Source organism: Bubalus bubalis, chromosome 18, assembly GCF_019923935.1.
Source record: "Bubalus bubalis isolate 160015118507 breed Murrah chromosome 18, NDDB_SH_1, whole genome shotgun sequence".
Lineage (NCBI taxonomy): Eukaryota > Metazoa > Chordata > Mammalia > Artiodactyla > Bovidae > Bubalus > Bubalus bubalis.
Genome location: NC_059174.1, coordinates 56,636,522 through 56,660,935, shown reverse-complemented (window position 1 = coordinate 56,660,935; position 24,414 = coordinate 56,636,522). Strand labels below are relative to the sequence as shown.

General features: G+C 44.1%; 1 protein-coding gene and 1 long non-coding RNA gene across 12 annotated transcripts in view; one reads left to right on the top strand and one right to left on the bottom strand.

Moving 5' to 3' along the window:
* The window catches only part of LOC123330268, a 64,401-nt gene extending 61,126 nt beyond the window's left edge, over positions 1–3,275 (top strand). For 3 of the 7 annotated variants that reach the window (XR_006640180.1, XR_006546066.2, XR_006640179.1), the window contains exon 3: positions 1,050–1,275. This is a non-coding gene — a long non-coding RNA (uncharacterized LOC123330268). The other 4 variants (XR_006546068.2, XR_006640181.1, XR_006546069.2 and 1 more) reach the window with 4 other exon arrangements.
* LOC112580365 (putative protein ZNF720) overlaps positions 1–24,414 on the bottom strand; it is a 38,803-nt gene that overhangs the window by 2,482 nt on the left and 11,907 nt on the right. The window contains exon 4 of one of the 5 annotated variants that reach the window (XM_045163270.1): positions 4,338–4,855. The exons of 3 other annotated variants lie outside the window; for them this stretch is intronic. In XM_045163270.1, the coding sequence (XP_045019205.1) occupies positions 4,767–4,855 (89 nt within the window). In that variant the 3' untranslated portion in view covers positions 4,338–4,766. Of the gene's footprint in view, positions 1–4,337; positions 4,856–24,010; positions 24,210–24,414 lie in introns of those variants that run through there. One more of the 5 variants, XM_045163271.1, reaches the window with a different exon arrangement.

Below are 24,414 nucleotides of genomic sequence, written 5' to 3'. Positions count from 1 at the left end.
TGCTTTCCAGTTGCTTCTTGCATGACCAGATATACGACTGAGCCTCTGAGAACACAGTGATATCATATAATTCCTCATGAGCTCAGTGATGGTAGTGGTTTAACTCTAAATATGGAAGAAGCTCCAAATGGGAATGTTTTCATGGGCCACAGGGGCTGGAGAGGCAGGTGGTCCGGCGGCTCCTGGCTGCTGCTCTGTGGCCTGTCCAGCAACGGCGCACTGCGCGGCCTGTCAGCGGAATCTCTGCCAGGCCTGGAACGAGCGTGCCTAGCACCATGGCTCAAAACGGACGTGAGATGCCACCAAACCCGTCATCAAACCTACGGCCATGAGGGGGCCATGCTGACAGGAGACTGGCATCGCTGTCTGCTCCTGCGAAGGTTAAATCAGGGGCCTCTGCCGTGGTTGGCCTTCAGCACTCCCTCAACGGCACTGAGGCGGAGGTCAGGAACGAGGCCTCGTGCTCTGGGGAAGCCGGCAGAGCAAGCCTTCAGACGGTTAGATGTCTTCAGGGAAAGATTCTCATGAGCCCAGATTCCTGCCTCTTCTCATGCCTAGAGAAGCGCTAAAGTCAGTAACTGTGACAACTGCCTTGGGTTTTGTGGTTTTTGTGTTATTAATAATACCACATCAGAGGTTAAACTCTATTTAGATAAATCTAGACAACTGGCTACCAGGCTAAAGGTCTCCTTGAAGTGCCAGGTCTGGACTGGAACTCAGGCTTACTCTCCTGGAAAAAAAAAAGAGATCTATTTTGCTTATTACTGTTCAGGTTGTCACTCCTCCAACTACTTGAAACTGAGCCTGTCACACCCTCATCAGTCACTCTGGGCTAATACAAGAGACATCGAAAGTACGTAAGACCACGCAAAAGGCTCCGTTCCCACGGACAGGGCACCACCAGCGCTGACTCCATCTGGACCAGGATCGAAACTGCTGGAAAGCATAACCTCATTCTCACTCCTGCTTGGGCCCCTGGTCACAGTAATTCTGTTACTGATCTTCAGCCCTGCCTTTCTAAATCTCCTTATTAAATTTGTCTTTTTCAGATTACTACAGTTTCACATCAAGATAACAGTAATGCAGAGATTCCAGCCAATCCTTGGAACAGATCCTGAGAGAATAACACCAGAAGTCACCCTGGGGCCCCTTCACGAGACAGGGTGAGAGCTCCGTGACCCCAGCAAGGTGGGGTCTACAGTCCCATGCCAGCCTGAAGAAGCTCCAGAAAACAGACCTTTGCCCTTCATCTTCCCAATAAACAATTTTATTTTTCATGTCTCTCAGAGGGATTTGAGGTAGGAGACAGAAGGGCCCCCAGGCTGGAAAGCTGGAGTCTGTCAGGTGGAATAAAGTTGAAGCTCTGTTCTCACCAGACACTCCAAGGACAAAGCTAGTGGCAGAAGCTGAGCCCTGCTGGGGTCAAGAGATAAAATGCCCATTTCTGAGGACAAGCAAAGCTTCCCTCTCTGCACACGCGCAGGAAGGCTGCTTGGAGCTGAGAAGACCATGTGGCCCCATCCCATAAAAAGTGTGGACACGCACCGCAGGCCTCTGTGGTGGGATCAGTGTGAGGGAAAAGTTGCACGTGTGTGCTGGGGAGGGTCCAGGGACGAGTGGGTGGGGAGGGTGGGACCCTGGGGAGGAGAGGGGAGGGGAGGGGAGGGGAGAGGAGGGTGGGACCCTGGGGAGGGTAGGGGAGGAGAGGAGAGGGGCAGGGGCCCTGGGGAGAGGAGGGCGGGGTGGGACCCTGGGCAGGGGAGGAAAGGGGTGGAGAAGCAGGGCGGGGCGGGCCGGGCCCTGCCAAGGTGGAGCCTCTGGGTAGGTGGTGCAAGGTGGGGCTTTAGTGATTTGGGTCTTAGGCTCTTTGTCCACTACCTTTCAGAGAATAGTTGTTGAGTGTAGGTTTTTGTTTGTTTAACAGGTGCCCAGGCTTGGTGAGGGCCTTCCCAGGTGGCTTAGCAGTAAAGAATCTGCCTGAGATGCAGAAAAGGCAGGAGACGTCACTGGTTGATTACCTGACTCAGGAAGATACCTTGAGGAGGGCCTGGCAACCCATTCCAGAATTCCTACCTGGAGAATCCAACGGACAGAGGAGACTGGCAGGCCACAGTCCATCGGGTCGCAAAGAGTTGGACACGACTGAAGCGACTGAGCACACACGAGGGCTGGCGGGTATTAACTGCCCAGCAGATGTTTACAGTTGCTTTTACCAGGGTCAGGATTAAGTCAGAGCCAGAGTCATACCAGAGTGAGGCCTAAGCACGTACCACGGTCAGGCCTGAGTGTGGACCAGAGTCAGGCCTAAGTCAGTACCAGAGTCAGGACTAACTCAGGACCAGGCCAGGCCATAGTGAGAACCAGATCCAGGCCTTAGTGTGGACCAAGTCAGGCCTAAGTACATACCACAGCCGGGCCTCAGTGAGTACCAAGTCTGGCCTTACTGTGTAGTAGAGTCAGTCCTAATGACGACCAGAGTTAGGCCTAAGTGAGTACGACAGACAGGCATAGGAGTGGACCAGGGTCAGGCCAAAATGAGGACCAGAGTCAGGGCTTACCATGCACCAGAATCAGGTCTCGGGATGGACCTGAGTCAGGGTAAGTAAGTACCAGAGTCAGGCCTTATGTGAACCAGAGTCTGCCTGAGTGTGGACGAGAGTCAGGCCTGAGTTTTTACCAGAGTGAAGCCTTAGCCTGGTCCAAAGTCAGGGCTGAGTGTGCACCAGAGTCAGGCCTGAGTGTTTCCAGAGTCAGGCCTGAGTGTGACCAGAGTGACACCTGAGTGTGCACCAGAGTCAGGTCTGAGTGTGGAACCGAGTCTTCCTGATGCTTGACTATTCCTCACTTAGGCCTCACTCTGGTCTACACCAAGGCCTGACTCTTGTACCCACTCAGGCCAGACTCGGGTCCACACTCAGGCCAGACTCGGGTCCACACTGAGGCATGGTTCTGGTCCACACTCAGGCCTGACTCTAAACCACTGAAGACCTGACTCTCGTCCACTTTCAGGGCTGACTGGTCCACGTTAAGCCTGACTCTGGCTCACACTGAGGCCTGACTGTGGTTCTCACTGAGGCCTCATACTGTCCCACACTACAGCCTGACTCTAGTCCACACTTAGGCCTGAGTCTGGTCCTCAATTAGGCCTGACTCTGGTCAAGGCTAAGGCCTGGTTCCACACTAGGGCCTGAATCTGCTGCTCACTAAGGTCTGTACATCATAAATCGGTTCAACCCCAGATAAATATATAATTAGAGCTGGCAAGAGCTTAGTCAGAAACTAACAGAAAATTTCAGAGCTATTATCCAGCAATACAAAATAAATTTAAAAAATCATATATGTGTATAAACTTTCAGTGATTGGGCTCCATGCCTGCAGAGAGAGCTAGAGAAAAAGTAATATTTTAGAAGACAGCCACACCCCAGCGATATCGGCAGCTCTAGGTTCAATAACCAAGACAGCGAAGCAACCTCCGCTTAGAGGGAGAGACGACAGATAGAGAAGATGCAGGGCAGATACACAGGGCGATATTATCTACCACAATATGCCAAGAAATCGCACCTTTTCCAGCCATGGTGACAGAAAACACACGATCGTGATCTCGGGGAGACAGCAGTGAACAGGCCTGGAGAGAAATCTCGGCTCCCTGCCCGGAGCTGAACCAGGGTGCCCTGGATGAAAAGCAGGACTGCCAGCCACGAGACCGCCGGTGGCCAGAGCGTAGAAGTAAAGTGACCCTCGGTCGTTCCCTGGTTTGAACCCAAGAATATTTTAAGGAGGCAAGAAGCATAAATACGTATAGAAGTCCATTATTATCGACACAGCATAGCATCTTGGAGAGCATACAGAAACACAGGGTGTTTAAGAGAGAAGCAGCTCAGGGATAAAGAACCGAGAGAAGTGTGCGTGTCCTGCGGGGGAGCCCAGGAAGAGGTGATGTAAATCCCTCATTTGGGACCGTCCTTCCGGGTCTTTGGTCACCTTTGAGCAATTACCTTGTCTCTTTTTTCACACCTGACTGGTCCCTGCACCCTCCCCAAGATGTGGGCACGACATTTGCTAAGATTGATCCCCCACAGAGGCCTGTGGGTGCATGTCCACACTTATTATGGGATGGGGCCCCTCCCTTTTTGGCCATCAAGGAGGCTTCCTGCCCTTGTACAGAGAAGTCTTCTTTGACCTCAGGAGTGGGCCCCTTATCTCTTTACTCCCACAGACTTCAGCTTCTGCCACTAGATTTGCCCTTGGAGTGTGTGAGTGAGAACAAAGGTTCAATTTCACTCCAGACAAACACCAGCTGTCCAGCCCAGAGGCCCCTCTATCTCTTACATCAAATCCTGATGAGAGACATGAACCCCAAAAATCTTTATTGGGAGGCTGAAGGGCGAAGGTCTGTCTTCTGTAGCTTCTTCAGGCTGGCATGGGGCTCATAGACCTTACCTAGCTGGGATCATGGAGCTCTCATCCTGTCTCATTCAGGGGCCCCAGGGTGACCTCTGTTGTTATCCCCACAGGATCTGTTCCAAAGACTAGCTGGAACCATTGTCTTGATGTGAAACCATCGTAATCCGAAAGAGACAAACATAACAAGTGGATTTAAAAAGTCAGGGGCCAAAGATCTGTGATTAATTATCACAAATTATTGTGAGCAGGGGCTATAGCAGGAGTAAGAACCAGGTTACGTTTTTTAGCAATTTTGAGCCTGGTCCAGATAGAGTCAGCATGGGTGGTGCCCTCTCCAAAGGAACGGAGCCTTTTGCGTGGTCTTACACACTTCCGATGGCTCTTGTATTAGCCCAGGGTGACTGATGAGGGTGTGACAGGCTCAGTTTCAAGTAGTTGGAGGAGTGACAACCTGAACAGTAATGTAAAAAATCAATCACAATTTTTTCCCAGGAGAATAAGCTGGATTCCCAGTCTAGACCTGGCACTCCAAGGAGGCCGGCAGCCTGGTAGCCAGTTGTCTAGTTTTGTCTAAGTAGGTTCTAGCTGCTGACGTGGTATTCACATATTAATTCACATATTAGTCAGAGCAGTTGTCCCTGTTACTGACTCTAGTGCTCCTCTAGGCATGAGAAGAGGCAAGAATCTGGGCTCATGAGAACCTTTACTGAGAGCATCTGACTATCTGAAGGCCTGTTCTGCCAGCTTCCCCAGAGCGCAGAAGCCTTGTTCCCTATCTCCCCCCTCAGTGCCTTTCAGGGCTGCTCAAGGGCAGCCGCTGCAGCGGGTCCTGATTGAGTCCTAGCAGAGGCAGACGGCAAGTGCCGGTTTTCAGATGGCACGGCCCCTTCGTGGCAATTTGACCGTGGTTTTGGGGGCGTTTCATGTCTATTTCCTCCCCTGGTGCTAGGAATGCTCATTCCTAGATCTGGCAGAGATTCTGCTGACAGGCCACTCAGTGCGCTGTTACGGGACTAACCCAAAAAACAGGAGCCAAGAGACGCTAGATCACCTGTCTCACCAGCCTCTACGGTCCATGAAAACGTTCCCTCTTGTTGCTTCTTCCCATAGCTAGAGTTTCACCGTTACCCTCTCTGATCGCATATCATCATTTTATCAGAGGCTCAGCCACACACCCAGTAACGCAAGAAACAATCGTGCAAAGCAGGCAGAAGAGGAAATAATGCAGCTAGCGGTATCAGTAGGACCATAAGTAAGAATCTGAGAACCTGTTTTAAGTACAGTTAGTATGTCCCAGATCCTCTGACTTAGTTTGTTAAATAACTGTAGCCTGGTGTTAATCTCCTGGCTGTAGACCACAGAGATTCTGACCCTTATCCAAAGACTGAGTACTGAGATAAGTTTTAGAAATAAACTTAGAGAGCCCCTTAATAATTCAGTTAACTCTTATCAGCATTATAACATAAACTCAGGGAACTATGTCATAAGAGTTTCTTAGTAAACATAGACCTTAATTAACAAAACCGGAATTTAATATTTAGTGAAACATATTTTTTTTTCTAAAATTGCCTCTATTTTCATTAAACTAGGCCAAGACTAATTTGTTTTAAAAATAAGTTTGGGTGCTGACCACATAGGCTTCTTCTACACGGACTCTGCTGTAATTCCTCAGGAGTCTTAGACTAAATTCCCCAAAGGCCTCTCAAGGCCAAGAATTTATTAATTTGTTCTACTTTCCCCCATTTATAAATGACTGACTAGAGAATAATCATTATTTTACAACAAAAATATTTCCAGTCTTTACATCTTCTCTCACTGACAACACATATCCGACTTGCCATACACACTGAAACATTTTCCTTGTCACTTTAGTAGATTTGAGTCCGTAATTTTTAATCTTTAAAAAATGAACCTCTAATGAAAATCAAGAAGAAAGCAATTGTGAACTCTTTGTTGCATTGGCAGTCTCTGATTAGCAAACTCAAGAACATATTTTAGAACCTCTAAAAACAAGTATTTTTCTCAATGTAATACAAGGCACGTGTCTAATAGATATATGTCTGTGTATAACTGAATGAAGTTCCTGAAAACCAAAAACAAACACAACATCGGAAATCACGTCTACTCCAACAGAATATAAAAATTTACCAAAATAATAAAGAGTGGGGCATGAAGAAATGTTGCCACCTTGTGGCCACTTTGGGTAGCAACAATTTAAAACCTGTGAAGATGGGCGCGTAATATCCCCAGGCCTTCAGGGATGCGAGGAAAAAACACCTGTCGTCAACGAACGACCTTAGGTAGATCCTGGAATAAGAATTCAAAACCTGGCAATTGGTCAAGAAGCCAACCTTACTCACACTCGTTCAAAATAATCACACGAAAAGATTTCAGTATCACTAAAACTTCCTGCTGCTGCGGCTGCTAAGTCGCTTCAGTCGCGTCCGACTCCGTGCAACCCCATAGACGGCAGCCCACCAGGCTCCCCCGTCCCTAGGATTCTGCAGGCAAGAATACTGGCGTGGGTTGCCATTGCCTTCTCCACACTAAAACTTACAGAAATTCAAATCAAAACTACAATGAAGGTATCACCTCACTCCGATCAGAATGGCCATTGGCAAAAAGTCTGCAAACAATAAATGCTGGAGAGGGTGTGGGGAAACGGGAACCCTCAGCATGGAGGAACAGGGTGGAGGTTCCTCAAACAAGTGAAAAGACGATGAAATCATTACACTGCTTAACCCCATGCAGAAAAACATACACCAAATCAATTAGAGATCTAAATGGAGGGATGGATACTATAAAGCTCTCGAGGAAAATATACAGAACATGCCTTGATATAAATCGCAGCCAGTTCTTTTTGGATTCATTCTTAGAATAATACAATAAAATAAACAAATGGGGCCTCATTAACCTTAAAAGCATTTGAGCAGCAGGGTAAACCATAAATGAAAGAAAAAGACAACCCTCAGAATGGGTGGGGATAAAAGTGTTTGCAAATGGAAATACAAGGATTCATCTCCAAAACATGCAAACAGTCCATGCAGCTCAATTAAAAAAAAACAATAGAAAAGTGGGCCAAAGATCAAAATGGGAGTTTCTCCAAAGAAGGCATCCAGGTGGCCATAAAGTACGCAAAAAGATGCTCAGCGTCCCTAATCATTAGAGAACCGCAAATCAAAAGTTCAATGAGGAAAAAAAAAAAAGTTCAATGAGATATCACTTCCCACCAGTCAGCATGGCCATCTGAAAAATTCAACAATAAATGCTGGAGGGGGTGTGGAGAGAAGGGAACCCTCCTACCCAGGGTGGGAATGTAAATCAGTGCATCCACTCTGGAGAACGGTACGGAGGGGCTTTCAGACACTCAGCAACAAAGTACCACGTGGCCCAGCCATCCCATACCTGGGCATGGATCCTGAGGAAACCAAATTTTCAAGACACTGCACACCAACAATCATGGCAGCACTGGATACAATCGCCAAGATACAAAAAAACCTAAGTGTAGAAGGACAGGTGAATGGTTAAAGAAGCCGGGGTACAGACACACAAAGCGGCATTACCCAGACACGAAAGGATGACAGAAAGCCACTTCCAGACACAGGGAAGAGCCAGAGACGTCACACTAGGGGAAGTAAGACAAAGCATCACCTGTTATCGCTTCTAGGTGGAATCCAAACATGGAAACAAATGAACTTCTTTACAAAACAGTAACAGCTTCATACACTTAGTAAAGAAACGTGTTACCAAAAAGGAAAGGCCGGGTGCAGGGAGAAATATTTGTTGAGAATAACATATACACACTACTAGTTATAAAATAATCCATAAGGACCCACTATAGAGCTAAAGGAACCCTACTTTGACTCTGTAAATAACCTATATGAGAAAAAGAACCCGAAAAGAACATTATACATCTATGCATAAATGAATAACATTGCTTTACACATTAAAAAAAAAAACCCACAACAGTGCAAATCACCTATATCTCAAATTCAAAATAAACATAACAGGAAAGAAAGAAAGCAAGACAAAAGAACTGCTGACTCTGTTCCCCTCGGGCCTTGGGCACCTGGGCTGGCGTCCCACTCCTGGAGCCTGAGCAGGCTGGGTCCCCAGGCGGGGCTGTCCTGGGGCTGAGGGCGCTGGGGAGGATATGCCAGCCAATAAGCCCCCAACCCCGCTGGACATGGACTTTCTGTTCCCCTCTGCATGAGTCCACAATCTCCAGATCCTGTGGGACCCTCCTGCAGCAGAACTAAATCTAGTGCTCCCAAAGGATGGTGGGGTCTCTGGGCTGGAAGAGCTTTGCAAAGTGCCCCGGGCCCCGTGTCTCCTGGTGGTGGGGTTCCCACCTCCAGCCTCCTTCCTTAGGGTCACCCCACTGAGAGGACAGGTCCCTCTGCAGAGTGGTGTTGCAATCATTGGGATCGCCTGGGGGATGAAGGGTAAGGGGGAAGAAGTAAGGAGACACAAGCCTTAGGGCTTCCCAGGTGGCGCTAGTGGTAAAGAATCCATCTGCCAATGCAGGAGACATAGGAGAAGCGGGTTCAATCCCTGGGTCGGGAAGATCCCCGGGATGGATTCTCATTGACAACCCAGAAACCGGATTTGCCCTAAGGCTCTGGTTGCCCAGGTAACCAGAGCGGACATGAAGAAATGCTGCTACCTGTGGTCATTCCCCGTAACAACCACTTGAAAACCCGGGCTGTTGGGCTCGCCTCTAAATGACACCAGCCCTAAAGAAATCTTCCGGGGTAAATCACATGAAGAGAACTCAAAACAGGGCTGACTTTCCAGAAGCCACTTTCCAGAGGTTAACTGTACTCGCCCGTAGAAGGTAGAAAGCCCATGGAAAGATACTCAATATCAGTAAGTATTAAAGAAATGCAAATTAAAACTACCACGAGCCATCTTCTCACAGGGCTCAGAACGGCCATCCTCAAAAGATCTTCGAAGCTTAAGTGCTGCCAAGGGCGAGGGGAACAGGGAACCCTCCTACACCGTGGGCAGGGTTGTAAATGGGTGGGTGCAGCCACGAAGGAAAATATCTGGAGGCTCCTTGAAACACGAAATAGAGAGTTACCACGTTTTCCAGCAATACCACTCCTTGCTTTGATCTGGAAAAAAAATCCCAATTCAAAAGAATATGTACATTTCTATTTTCAGGGCAGCACTACTCACAATAGCCAAGTCAGAGCATTAACCAAAATATCCATCAGCTGAAAAATGAAGACGAACTGGCCCATCTATACAGTGGAATACACTCAGAAAAAAAAACTACCATGAGCAGCAGCATGGATGTACTGAGAGATTATCACACTGAGGTATGAGACCAAAGACAAACATCCTAAAAGAGTACTTAGAGGTGGAAGCCAGAAATTCATGCAAATGAAATAATTTGCAAATAGACTCAGAGTTAAAAAAAACCAACTCATGATTTTTTTTTTAAAACGTTGCAGGAGGGATACACTAAGAGGGATTAAAATGCTCACATTACTACGTATCAAACAGGTAATCTCCAAGGACCAGCTGAAGAGCTCAGCAAGTTGAAGGAAACACTGTGATAACCTTCATGGGAAAAGATCCCCCAGAAGAACAGCGGTACATCTGTTTATGACTGAATCAAGTTCCTGAACACCTAAAACAAACACAGAGTCAGAAATCAACTCTATTAGAAAAAAATAAATTACCAAAAAAAGTGGAGGATGAAAAATGCTGCCCTCTTGTGGCTACTTTTGGTAACAACAACTGAAAAACCTGTGCTGACCAGTCCTTCAGGGATGTTACGTAAAATACGCCTGTTCTCAACAAATGTCCTGGGATAGGTCCTGGAAAAAGAATTCAAAACAGGGCAGGTGGTCAAGAGGCCAACGTAACTTGTTAATAGCCAGGACAGTGGACAAGGAGGAGGGTCCTTAAACAAGCAAAAAGAGAATGAAATTACAACACTCCCTAACCATTTAAAGAAAAACTCCAAATTAGTTAAAGAACTAAATGGAGAGACAATTACTCCCTACCATTAGAGGAAAGCATAGGAAAAACAGGCTTTGACATAAATCACAGCAAATTCCCTCTGGATCCACCTCTTAGAATAAGGAAAAAAATAGAAATAAGAAAAACTCAGCAAGGGACCTCATTAACCTTAAAAGCACTTACACAGCAAGGGAAACCATAACGGAAGAAAATGACAACCCTCAGAGTGGAAAACAAGTTTACAAGCAAATATATCAACAAGCAATTCATCTGCAAAACAAGCAAACAGAGCATGCAGGTCAATTAAAACACACACACACACACACACACACACACACCAGAAATGGGCCAAAGTTCTAAATGGATATTTTTTCAAAGAATGTATCCAGATCGCTATAAGGCACATGAAAAGATGCTTCACATCCCTAATGATTGGAGAAATGCAAATCAAAACAACAACGAGGTATCAGTTAAAATCACTGAGTGTGACTATCCTCCGAAAGGTCTACAAAGATTAAACTCTGCCAGGAGCCTGGGGAAAAGGAATCCTTCTACCCTGGGGGCAGGGATGTAAATGATGGGTGTGGCCAAGAAGGAAACCGGCATGGAGATTCCTTAAAACACTAAACAGGGAGTTACTAACGCCCTGGAAGACAACTCCTTGCCTTAGATCTGGAAAAAATAAAATATTTAAATGATATGTGCATGTACACTTCTTTTTAGGACAGCACTATTGACTATATTGAAGACAGAGTGTTAAACAAAATGTCCATCGATACAGAAATGAAGGTAACTGGTCCATCTAGACACCGGAATACATTCAACCAGCAACAGAAGGAGAAAGTGGCATGGGCAGCAGCATGGATGGACCCGAGGGGACGTAAGGAAAACACACCTCTCCTCAACTTGCATCCTCGGGTGGGTCCGGGGAAAAGAATTCAAAACAGGGCAGACGGTCAAGAGGCCAATCTTGAGAGGCGGGTTTTAATCACAGTTGTTTTTTTTTTTTAATCAAATGGAAACCTTTCAATATGACGTAATTTTAGAGAAATTCAAATAAAAACTACAACTAGGAATGAGCTAGTCCCAGTCAGAATGGCTAGTGTCAAAAACTCTACAAACAGTAAATGCTGGAGGCGCTTTGGAGAAAAAGAAATTCTCCTACATTGATGTTGCTGCTGCTGCTAAGTCGCTTCAGTCGTGTCCGACTCTGTGCGACTCCAGAGACGGCAGCCCACCAGGCTCCCCCACACTGATGCTAGTAATGTCCATTGTTAACAGCCAGAGCAGAGGATCCTGTGGGAGGCTCCTGAAACAAGTGAAAAGTGAATGAAATTGCATTTCTCCCTAACCTCACACAGAAAAGAAACTCCAAATCGATTAAAGAACTAAATGGAGGGATGGATACTCTAAACTTCTTGAGGAAAATATGGGCAAGACAGGTTTTGGAATAAATCACAGCAAGTTCTTGGTTTCCCTCTTAGGATAACAACAACAAAACCTCAACAAAAGTAACCTCATTAACCTCAAAAGCTTTAGCACAGCAAGGGCAGCCCTAAATGAAAGAAAAAGACAACACTTAAATTGGGAAAAATGGTCACTTGATTTGAAACACGTGTACACCCGTGGCGGATTCATTTTGATGTATGGCAAAATCAATACAATATTGTAATTAGCCGCCAATTAAAATAAATAAATTTATATTAAAAAATAAAAATAAAAACAATTTATTCATCTCCAAAAACATGCAAACAGTTCATTCAGCTCAACATCAAAAATCAATCAATAGAAAAATAGGCCAAAGATCTAAATAGGCCTTTGTCTTCAGCTGGCATCCAGCTGACCATAAAGCACAGGAAATAGAGAAATGCCCATCAAAACTGCAACGTGGTATCAACGCACACCCCTCAGAATGGCCATCTTCCAAAAGCTCTACGAAGGTTAAATGACGCGGAAGGCGAGGCAAACAGGAAGCCTTCCTACACTGTGGGCGGGGATGTAAATGAGTGGGGGCGGTAATGAAAGAAAGCAGTGTGAAGATTGCTGAATCACACTAAATATAGTTACTGCATGATCGGGCAAGCCCACCCACTTTGCCTTAGATCCGGGGAAAACCATAATTTTTAAAATGATACTTGCAACCCTATTTTCAAGGCAGCAATATTGACAATATTTAATAGAGAGCTTCCCCAGTGGCTCAGCTGGTAAAGAATCCACCTGCAATGCGGGAGACCTGGGCTCGATCCCTAGGTTGGGAAGATCCCCTGGAGGAGGGCGTGGGAACCCACTGCGGTATTTTTGCCTGGAGAGTCCCCAAGAACAGCAGAACCTGGCGGGTTACAGTCCATGGGATGACAGCGAGTCAGACACGACTGAATGACTAAGCCCAGCACGAGAAAGAGCATCAGTCGAAATGTCCATCAATAGAGAAGTCAAGTCACTGACCCATCTACACACGGGAATCACTCAGCCGTCAAAAAGCGAAAAAATATCATTGTCAGCAGCATGGATGGACCGAGATTTATCATACTGAGTGAAGTCAGTCAGGAAGGGAAAGAAATATATCACTTACGGGTGGAATCTATAAATCATACGAATGAAAGAATTTATAAAGAGAAACAGACTCTCAGACTTAGAAAACCAATTTATGATTATTAAAAAAAAAAAAAGCAGGTACAGGGAGGGAGACATTAAGAGGTTGGGATTAACATATACTTACAACGTATTATCAGATAGATAATCCAAAAGGACCTCCTGAATAACACAGAGAAGTCTACCGAACACCCTGAAAGAACCTCCCTGGGGCAAACCAGAAAAAGAATAGATACAGTTCTCTATATAACTGAATCAAGTTCCTGTAAACCTGAAACAAGCACAACAGCGGAAATCAACTCTACTCCAAGAGAAAATAAATATTAATTTAGCCAACAAAAGAGCGGAGCGTGATGTGCTGCCGCCTTGTGGCCGCTTTTGGTAACAACAGTGGGAAATGCACCGGGACCGAGGGCTGTAGATACACCGTCCTCAGCCGATGTCCTCGGTGGGTTGGGGGTGGGGGGGAAGATTCAGAACAGGGCCAGTGATCACACGGCCGATCTCAAAAGATCAGTTTTACTCACATTGTTTTTAAAAATACCACATGAAAAGCTTTCAACATAGTGAATTGTTACAGAAGTGTAAATCAAAAAAGTACAAGGAGGTATCATCTCATAACGGTCAGAACGGCCTTTGTCAAAAAGCCTTAAAAACGATAAAGGTTGGAGAGGTTGTGGAGAAAAGGGAGCCCTCCTACGCTGATGCTGGGACTGTAAGTTGTTAACAGCCACGATAGAGGACGGAGTGGAGGTTCCTTCAACTTGTGAACAGTGAAAGAATTTACTTCTCTCCCTAACCGCTTACACATGAAGGAATTTCAAATCGATTAAAGAATTTTATGTAGGGACGATTCCTCTAAATCTCTTGAGGAAAATATATGCAGAACACACTTTGACATAAATCACAGCAAGTTCTTTTTGGATCTATACTCAGAATTATTAAAAATAAAACTGAAAAAAAAAAAAAAAAAAAGGCACCTCATTAACCTAAAAAGGTTTTGCACAGGAAGGGCAACCCTAAAGGAAAGAAAAAGACAACCCTCAGAATGGGAAAATAAATGTTTGCAACCGAAGTTAAAAATAAGGAATTCGTCTCCAAAGATGCAAACTGCTCACGCAGCTCAAGATAAAAAAAAAATAACAATGAACCCAGCAGGAATATAGGCAAAGATCCAAACGGACATTTTCCAAAGAAGGCATCCAGATGGCCATAGAGCGCGTGAAAAAATGCTCAGGACCACACTTACAGAAATGTCAATTGAGACCTCAATGAGGTATCACCTCACACCCCTCAGACAGCCATCCCCCAAACCACCTACAAAGGTTAAATGCTGCGAGAGCGAGGGGAACAGGGACTCCTCCTACACTGTGGGCGGGGAAGGAAATGGGTGGGTGTGGCCACAGGGAAAACAGTAAGGACATTGCTTAAAACACTAAACGTAGACTTACTACCTGATCTGGCAAGGCCACCCCTTGCTTTATATCCAGAGAAAATCATAATTGAAAATGACAGCTGCACCCCTATTTTTAGGGCAGCACTACTGAATCTCCAAGACAGAACATCTACGAAAGGGTCCATCAATAGCGACACAAAGAGGAACCTGTCCATCTAAACACCGGAATACACTCAGCCATTGGAACAAACGAAAAAACGTCATTTTCAGGAGCATGGATGGACTGAGAGTTTATAATACTGAATGAAGCCAGTCTGAACGGGAAAGCAAACTATCACACACGTGGGGAATCGAGAAATTCCTCAAATGAACTAATTCATAAGCAGAAACAGACTCACAGATGTAGAAACACAAGTTTACGATTTTTTAAAAGGTTGGGGAAAGGAGACCATAAAAGACTGGGATTAACAGGTACACACTACTTCCTGTCAGATCATCCAAATGAACCTAATGAATAGCACAAGAAAGTACAAAACACACTGAAGGAAGCTATATGAGAAAATACTCCGGAAAAGAACAGAATAGATATACCTCGATGTATAACTGAATCAAGTTCCTGTCAACCTAAGACAAACACAGCAGAAATCAACTCTACTTCAATCAGATCAGATCAGATCAGATCAGTCGCTCAGTCGTGTCCGACTCTTTGGGACCCCATGAATCACAGCACGCCAAATTAACAGCAGTAAATAAATTAACTGAAATAAATAATTGTGAAGCATAAGGAAATTCTGCCGCCTTGTGGCCGCTTTTGGGACAACAACGGAAAATCCTGGGCTGACGGCACTTCATATTCACCAGGACTGAGGGGCTCTAAGGAAGAAACACCTGCCTCAAGAAATGTCTTCGGTGCCATTCTCCCAAATCTTCCCACCCTCTCCCTCTCCAATATCATGTATGAAACGAGTTGTCAGTCCAGGTTTGATGCACAATACTGGATGCTTGGGGCTGGTACACTGGGACGACCCAGAGGGATGGTATGGGGAGGGAGGAGGGAGGAGGGTTCAGGATGGGGAGCACATGTATACCTGTAGCGGATTCATTTCGATGTTTGGCAAAACTAATACAATATTGTAAAGTTTAAAAATAAAATAAAATTAAACTAAAAAAAAAAAAAAAAGAAAGAAATGTCTTCGGTACGTCCGGGGAAATTTTTCAAAACAGGGCAAAAGATCACGAGGCCAATCTTCGAAGCTCGTTTTACTCACACTGTTATTAAAAATATCTCATGAGAAGCTTTCAACATCGTGAAATGTTATAGAAATGTTCAAACTACAATGAGGCATGGGCTCATACTGGTCAGAATGGACTTGTCAAAAAGTCTTAGAAAAAATAAAGGCTGGAGAGGTTGTGGAGAAAAGAGAGCCCTCCTACGCTGATGCTGGGACTGTAAGTTGTTAACAGCCACGATAGAGGAAGGGGTGGAAGCTCCTTAAACAAGGGGAAAGTGAAAGAATTTACATCTCTGGCTAACCGCTTACAGACAAACTCCAAATCGATTAAAGAGTTAGCTGGAAGGACAATTACTCTAAACCTCTAGAGGAAAATATAGGCAGCGCACACTTTACATAAACCACAGCAAGATTTTTTTTTTTTTTGATCAACACTCAGAATATTTCAATATAAAACTAAACGTTAAAAAGGTATCTCATTAACCTGAAAAGCTTTTGCACAGGAAGGGCAACCCTGAAGGAAAGACAAAGACAACCCTCAGAATGGGAAAATAAACATTTGCAACTGAAGTTAGAAATTAATTTCCAAACATGCAAAGTGCTCACACAGTGAAAGTGAAAGTTGCTTAGTGGTGTCCGACTCTCTGTGACCCATGGACTGTACAGCCCATGGAATTCTCCAGGCCGGAATACTGGATTGGGTAGCCTTTCCCTTCTCCAGGGGATCTTCCCAACCCAGGGATCAAACCCAGGTCTCCTGCATTGCAGGCAGATTCTTTACCAGCTGAGCCACAAGGGAAGCCCCCCACAGCTCATGATCAAAAAAAAATCAACCCAGTAGAAAAACTGGCAAAAATCTAAATGGCCATTTCTCCAAAGAAGGCATCCAGATGTCCATAAAGCACATGAAAAGATGCTCAGGACCACTCCTACAGAAATGCCAATCAAACTGCAACCAGGTATCACTGACACGCCTCAGAAGAGCCATCCTCCAAAAGATCTACAAGGATGAAATGCTGCAGAGGGCAAGGGAAACAGGGAATCCTCCTACACTGTGGGCAGGGATGGAAATGGGTGGGTGCAGCCACAGAAGAAAACAGTATGGAGATTCCTTGAACACTAAACATGCACTTACCGCATGGTCTGGCAAGCCCACTCCTGGTCTTAGATCGGTAGAAAATCAAAACTGAAAATGATGGTTGCACCCCTATCTTCAGGGCAGCATTGTTGACAATATCCAAGACAGAGCATAAACCAAACTGTCCATCAGTAGAGAAATAACAAGGAAACGTCCATCAAAACATGGCAGTACACTCAGCCATTGAAATGAATGAAAAAAAAAAGTCATTTTTAGGAGTATGGATGGACCGAGAGATTTATCATACCGAGTGAAGCCAGTCAGAGTGAAAGCAAAGGATGACATACAGGGAGAATCTATAAATTCCTCACGTGAACTAATTCATAAACTGAGACAGACTCACAGACGTAGAAACACGAGTGTACAATTTTTTTTAAGTTTGGGGAAGGGAAACAATAAGAGATTGGGGCTTACAGATACACACTACTTATTGTCAGATAGTTAATTGAAATGGACCTACTGAATAGCACGGGAAAGTCTACTGAACACACTCAAAGAACCTGTATGGGAAAAGACCCCGAGAAAGAGTAGAAGAGATGTACCTCTATGTATAACTGAACCAAGTTCCTGTCAACCTAAAATAAACACAACAGAAATCAACTCTACTTCAATAGAAAAGAAAAGTTAACCATAATAAATAAATACACAATTGTGCAGCATAAGGACTGCAAGGAGATCCAACCAGTCCATTCTGAAGGAGATCAGCCCTGGGATTTCTTTGGAAGGAATGATGCTAAAGCTGAAACTCCAGTACTTTGGCCACCTCGTGCGAAGAGTTGACTCATTGGAAAAGACTGATGCTGGGAGGGATTGGGGGCAGGAGGAGAAGGGGACGACAGAGGATGAGATGGCTGGATGGCATCACCGACTCGATGGACGTGAGTCTGGGTGAACTCCGGGAGTTGGTGATAGACAGGGAGGCCTGGCGTGCTGCGATTCATGGGGTCGCAGAGTAGGACACGACTGAGCGACTGAACTGATCTGAACTGAAGGAAATGCTGCCGCCTTGTGGCCGCTTTTGGGACAGCAACGTAAAATCCTGTGCGGATGGCAGTTCATATTCACCAGGACTGAGGGGCTCTAAGGAAGAAACACCTGCCTCAAGAAATGTCCTAGGTGCGTCGGGGGAAAAGAGTCAAACCAGGGCAAAAGATCACGAGGCCGATCTCCAAAGCTCAGTTTTACTCACACTGTTATTAAAAATGTCACATGAAAAGCTTTAAACTTTGTGAAATGTTATAGAAATGTAAATCAAAACTGCAAATCAAAAATGTAAAAGGAGAAAAGGAAAGATATACCGATTTGAATGCAGAGTTCCAAAGAATAGCAAGGAGAGATAAGAAAGCCTTCTTGAGTGGTCAGTTCAAAGAAATAGAGGAAAACAATAGAATGGAAAAGACTAGAAATCGCTTCAAGAAAATTAGAGATACCAGGAGAATATTTCATGCAGAAATGGGCAAAATAAAGGACAGAACTGGTAAGGACCTAACAGAAGCAGAAGACATTAAGAAGAGGTGGCAAGAATACACAGAAGAACTGTACAAAAAAGATCTTAATGACCAAGATAACCACGATGGTGTGATCACTCACTTAGAGCCAGATGTCCTGGAATGCAAAGTCAAGTGGGCCTTAGGAAGCATCACTACGAACAAACTAGTGGAGGTGATGGAATTTCAGCTGAGCTATTTCAAATCCTAAAAGATAATGCTGTTAAAGTCCTGCACTCAATATGCAGGGAAATTTGGAAAACTCAGCAGTAGCCACAGGACTGAAAAAGGTCAGTTTGCATTCCAATCTGAAAGAAAGGCAATGCCAAAGGATGCTCAGACTACCACACAACTGCACTCATCTCACACACCAGTAAAGGAATGCTCAAAATTCTCCAAGCCAGGCTTTAACACTATATGAACTGAGAACTTCCAGATATTCAAGTTGGACTTAGAAAAGGCAGAGGAACCAGAGATCAAAAGGACGGGAACCCTAAAGGATAAACAAAATAACCCTCAGGATAAAAAATGTTACAACCAAGGTGAAAATAAGGAATTCATCCCCAAAACATGCAAACAACCCATGCTGTTCAATAATAAAAGCGGAGGAGGGCAAAGATCTAAATGGATATTTCTCCCCAGAACACATCCAGGTGGCTATAAAGCACATGAAAAGATGCTCACATTGCTAATTACTAAAGAAATTAAAATCAAAACTACAAGAACGTATCACCTCACACAGCTCAGAATGGCCTATGTCTTAAGGTTTACTAACAAAACGGCAGAGAGGGCGTGGAGACACGGGAAGTCCTCTACACCGATGCTGGCAACGTAAGCTGTCACCAGTCAGGACGGCTGGGAGGCGCTTCCGTAAACAAGGGGAAAGGGCAGAATTTACGTCTCTCCCTAACCGCTTACAGAAGAAAAAAATCCAAATAGCTTGAAGAGTTAAATGGACGGAAGATTACTCTAACCCTCTTGAGGAAAATATAGGCAAACACACTCTGACATGAATCACGAGTTCTTTTTGAATCTATGCTTAGAATAATTAAAACTAAAACAAAACTTTAAAAAGGCACCTCATCACCTAAAAAGTTTTTGCACTACAAGGGCAACCCTAAAGGAAAGAAAAAGACAACCCTCAGAATGGGAAAACAAATGTTTGCAACAGATGTTTAAAATAAGGAATTCATCTCCCAACATGCAAACTGCTCACTCAGCTCATGATAAAGCTGCAAAAAAAACCCCTATCAATCCAATAGAAAAACCGTAAAGATCTAAATGGATATGTCTCCAAGGAAGGCATCCAGATGGCCATAAAACACAGGAAAAGATGCTCATGATCACTTTTAGAGAAATGCTAATTGAAACTGCAATAAGGCATCACCTCACACCCCGCAGAATATCCATCTTCCAAAAGGTCTACAAAGGTTAATTGGTGCTGAGGGTGTGGGTCACAGAGAATCCTCCTACGCTGTGAGTGGGAGTGTAGTTGAGTGGGTGCAGCCACAAGGAAAAGAATATGGAAAGTCCTTAAAGCACTAAATATAGACATACCACATGATCTAGCAAGCCCACTCCTTGCCTTAGACCTGGAGAAAATCATGATTTAAAATGATAGTTGCACCTCAATTTTCAGGGCAGCACTATTGACAATATCTGTTTCTGCTTTATTGACTATGCCAAAGCCTTTGACTGTGTGGATCACAATAAACTGTGGAAAATTCTGAAAGAGATGGGAATACCAGACCACCTGACCTGCGTCTTGAGAAATCTGTATGCAGGTCAGGAAGCAACAGTTAGAGCTCGACATGGAACAACAGACTGGTCCCAAATAGGAAAAGGAGTATGTCAAGGCTGTATATTGTCACCCTGCTTATTTAACTTATATGCAGAGTACATCATGAGAAATGCTGGGCTGGAAGAAGCACAAGCTGGAATCAAGATTGCCGGGAGAAATATCAATAACCTCAGATATGCAGATGACACCACTCTTATGGCAGAAAGTGAAGAGGAACTCAAAAGCCTCTTGATGAAAGTGAAAGTGGAGAGTGAAAAAGTTGGCTTAAAGCTCAACATTCAGAAAACGAAGATCATGGCATCTGGTCCCATCACTTCATGAGAAATAGAGGGGGAAACAGTAGAAACAGTGTCAGACTTTCTTTTTTTGGGCTCCAAAATCACTGCAGATGGTGACTGCAGCCATGAAATTAAAAGACGCTTACTCATTGGAAGGAAAGTTATGACCAACCTAGATAGCATATTCAAAAGCAGAGACGTTACTTTGCCAACAAAGGTCTGTTAGGTCAAGGCTATGATTTTTCCAGTGGTCATGTATTGATGTGAAAGTTGGACAGTGAAGAAAGCTGAGCGCCAAAGAATTGATGGTTTTGAACTGTGGTGTTGGAGAAGACTCTTGAGAGTCCCCTGGACTGCAAGAAGATCCAACCAGTCCATCCTAAAGGAGATCAGTCCTGAGTGTTCTTTGGAACAACTGATGCTAAAGCTGAAACTCCAGTACTTTGGCCACCTCATGCAAAGAGTTGACTCATTGGAAAAGACTCTGATGCTGGGAGGGATTAGGGGCAGGAGGAGAAGGGGACGACCGAGGATGAGATGGCTGGATGGCATCACTGACTCGATGGATATGAGTTTGAGTGAACTCCGGGAGTTGGTGATGGACAGGGAGGCCTGGCGTGCTGCAATTCAGGGGTCACACAGAGTCGGACATGACTGAGCGACTGAACTGAACTGAACTGAAGGAATGTAGACAAAAAAGTTTGTCCTTTCCTCCTCCTTGAGAATTCCAGACTCCTCTCTCCTTGGGGACCCCCGGACTTATCATCAACCTGCCTAGGAACTGACTCTCTTACTCTTGAGTGAAGTCTATGGCCTCATCCTGGAATGTCAGCCATCCCTGAAATACAAAGGACATATGCCATGGGACTGTGGGAAGACTTCCTGATGTGATCCAGGATGAAGACAGCAAGTACAGAGAACTAGTTTTTCAATGAGAAGACTGTCTGATGTTATACAATAATATACTTTTTTACATAGTAATATGCTCTACCACATTTCTAACCTGAAGATAACAGGATGACAGATGATCCACAAAGACACTTGGGCTTCCCTGGTGGCTCAGATGGTAAAGAATATGTCTGCAATACGGGTGACCTGGATTCGATCCCTAGGTTGGGAAGATCCCCTGGAGAAGAGAATGGCAACCCACTCCAGTATTCTTGCCTGGGGAATCTTATGGAGAGAGCAACCTGGCAGGCTATAGTCCACAGGGTCACAAAGAGTGGGACGTGACTGAACGACTATGATTCATTCATTCATTCATCTGGGAGAAAAATTATTAATGTGATCAACAGAGGCATATTTACTTTTAAGGGTTTTCCTTGTGTTCCACAGGATAAATATCAATCTAAGCAGGAATATTTTTAAAAAGCACATTGTGATTCAAGAGTTCTAGGGTGGGGACACAGTTTTCCATCTTGAACAAGCTTAGTTTTAACTAAATGTCTGGTTGATAAATGGCCATTGTGAATAGCATGGAGGTAAAAGAGCCATGGCAAATAGCCATGGCATCCAGTCCCATCACTTCATGGCAAATAGATGGGGGAACAATAGAAACAGTGAGACTTTATTGTTTCAGGCTCCAAAATCACTGCAGATGGTGACTGCAGCCATGAAATTAAAAGACACTTGCTCCTTGAAAGAAAAACTATGACCAACTTAGACAACATATTAAAAAGCAGAGACATTACTTTGCTGACAGAATTCCATCTAGTCAAAGCTATGGTTTTTCCACTAGTCATGTATGGATGTGAGAGCTGGACAATAAAGAAAGCTGAGCACCAAAGAATTGATGGTTTTGAACTGTGGTGTTGGAGAAGACTCTTGAGAGTCCCTTGAACTGCAAGAAGATCCAACCAGTCCATCCTAAAGGAAATCAGTCCTGAATATTCATTGGAAGGACTGATGCTGAAGCGGAAACTCCAATACTTTGGCCACCTGATGCAAAGAACTGACTCATTGGAAAAGACCCTGATGCTGGGAAAGATTGAAGGCAGGAGAAGGGGACGACAAAGTTTGAGATGGTTGGATAGTGTCATGGACTCAATGGATACGAGGCTGAGTAAGCTCTGGGAGTTGGTGATTGTCAGATGTGCTGCAGTCCATGGGGTCACAAAGAGTCAGACACAACTGAGCAACTGAACTGAACTGAAAAGGGCCAGGTACAAGTTCATAGTTATTATTGAACTCTATGTGCTTTACAGATTTTACAGGTTTCTAGATCAGTAAGCAGAGAAAACAATCCTTTTGACTATTTCTGAACGATATAACTTTCTAACAGTTTTTTACTTTTTAATCTTGAATGAGCCACATAAATAATTTTAGATAAAAAATACTGCTGTTCAAAATTGTTTGGAATATTTGATCAAATATTCAGAAAATGGTAGAGCTTGGGAATTACTTCAATGGATCTGAGATCGATTTTATGTAAAAAGAATTAAGTCAACACAGAGACCTGACTGAATGACTGAATTGAACTGAACGCAGAGACCACTCTAATGGATGTTTTACCAGTTGAGGTAACTGGCAAAAATATCAAAAACAGAAAAAATGTCATATACTGTTAACAGTTTCACAAACACACACTAGTTGAGAGAAAAAGTATTCATGTTTATAAAATCAGGAATAGATTTCTGTGCTAAAATCTTATAATTTATTTGTGGCAATATTCTGTATTTTTAAAATACACCAGGGTGCAAAACACATGACATAAATTAGAGCTCTTGGTTCTGAATCTTTTATTCTTTTGAAAATCTCTATCGTTTGTGTTGAATTAAATTTTAGATTTAACAGTTAAACATACATAAATAATAACATTTTTGTAAATATTGTAGAAAATAGAAAGATGTGATAAGAATCTGTCTGGAAAATGAGTGCAGAGTACATTACTAATGGAAATGATCAGACCTGGGCTTGAGTGATGAAAACCTCCACTCCCAAAATTGCAAGAACCTTACTAAACACAGGTGAGTGTTCATTTTCCAAAGTAAATGGAAGAAGGCACAGTTTGCTACATTAATTTTGGTAGTCTATACACGTTACTAAGTCTTTCAAAAATCCTTATTAAAGTAAAAAAGCAGGAACATCAGACTTGCAATATCACAGAAGCACCTGAACCAGGGAACCTGAGGTGTAGTGGGATAAATGTTAGCAGTGATCTGAATCCTGGAAAATACCATTTTTACACAAAATTCACTTCTTATATAACTTCCATGTTCTGTATCCTAAGACTACACTCAAGACTGAGTCTTTCCTACCAATATAGAGAAGCGTCTCTCATACTTTTCTCCTTCTTTTCCCCAAAATTCCTGTGGAATTCTGGACCACTAAGGTAATTCTATTCATAAGGACAATTTCTTAATCCTGTTCTAAATGTCTGAAGTTGCATATATATGTAAATTCATCACTAATTTCCCCTCCTTCTCTAAGATCCCAAGACTGAACCACATGCTAATGGGAATCTCAGAACCTATGCCTCCCCTTGTTGATCTCTCACAAAGGGAACATTTTCACCAGTTGAAAGTCACTCATTCAAGTTGAGAATTTTTCATGCTTTATCGGAGAAGGCAATGGCACCCCACTCCAGTACTTCTGCCTGGACAATCCCGTGGATGGAAGAGTCTGGAAGCCTGCAGTCCATGGGGTCGCTGAGGGTCAGACACGACTGAGCGACTTTACTTTCACTTTTCACTTTGATGCATCGGAGAAGGAAATGGCAACCCACTCCAGTGTTCTTGCCTGGAGAATCCCAGGGATAGGGGAGCCTGGTGGGCTGCCGTCTATGGGATCACACAGAGTCGGACAAGACTGAAGTGACTTAGCAGCAGCAGCACAGAAAGCCAGGATACAGACACGGGAGACAAGGTTCTGGGACGCAAGGTAGAAGTGATCTAAAGAGCCGGTCCTCACTATAAGAAAAGGAAAAAAATAAGAAGTTGATAACAAACGCCCCAGGCAGAAAATTAGAGACAGAGAACTAAAGGTTTGCAGGTTCCCTCAGTTCAAGCATTTTAGGGGAAAAAGCAGACACAGCCCCAGACCCAGGACAGAACATTTACCTGAGAAGCTGCCCTTTCCTCCTCTTCTTCCTCCTGCTGTGACTTCTCTGAGGAT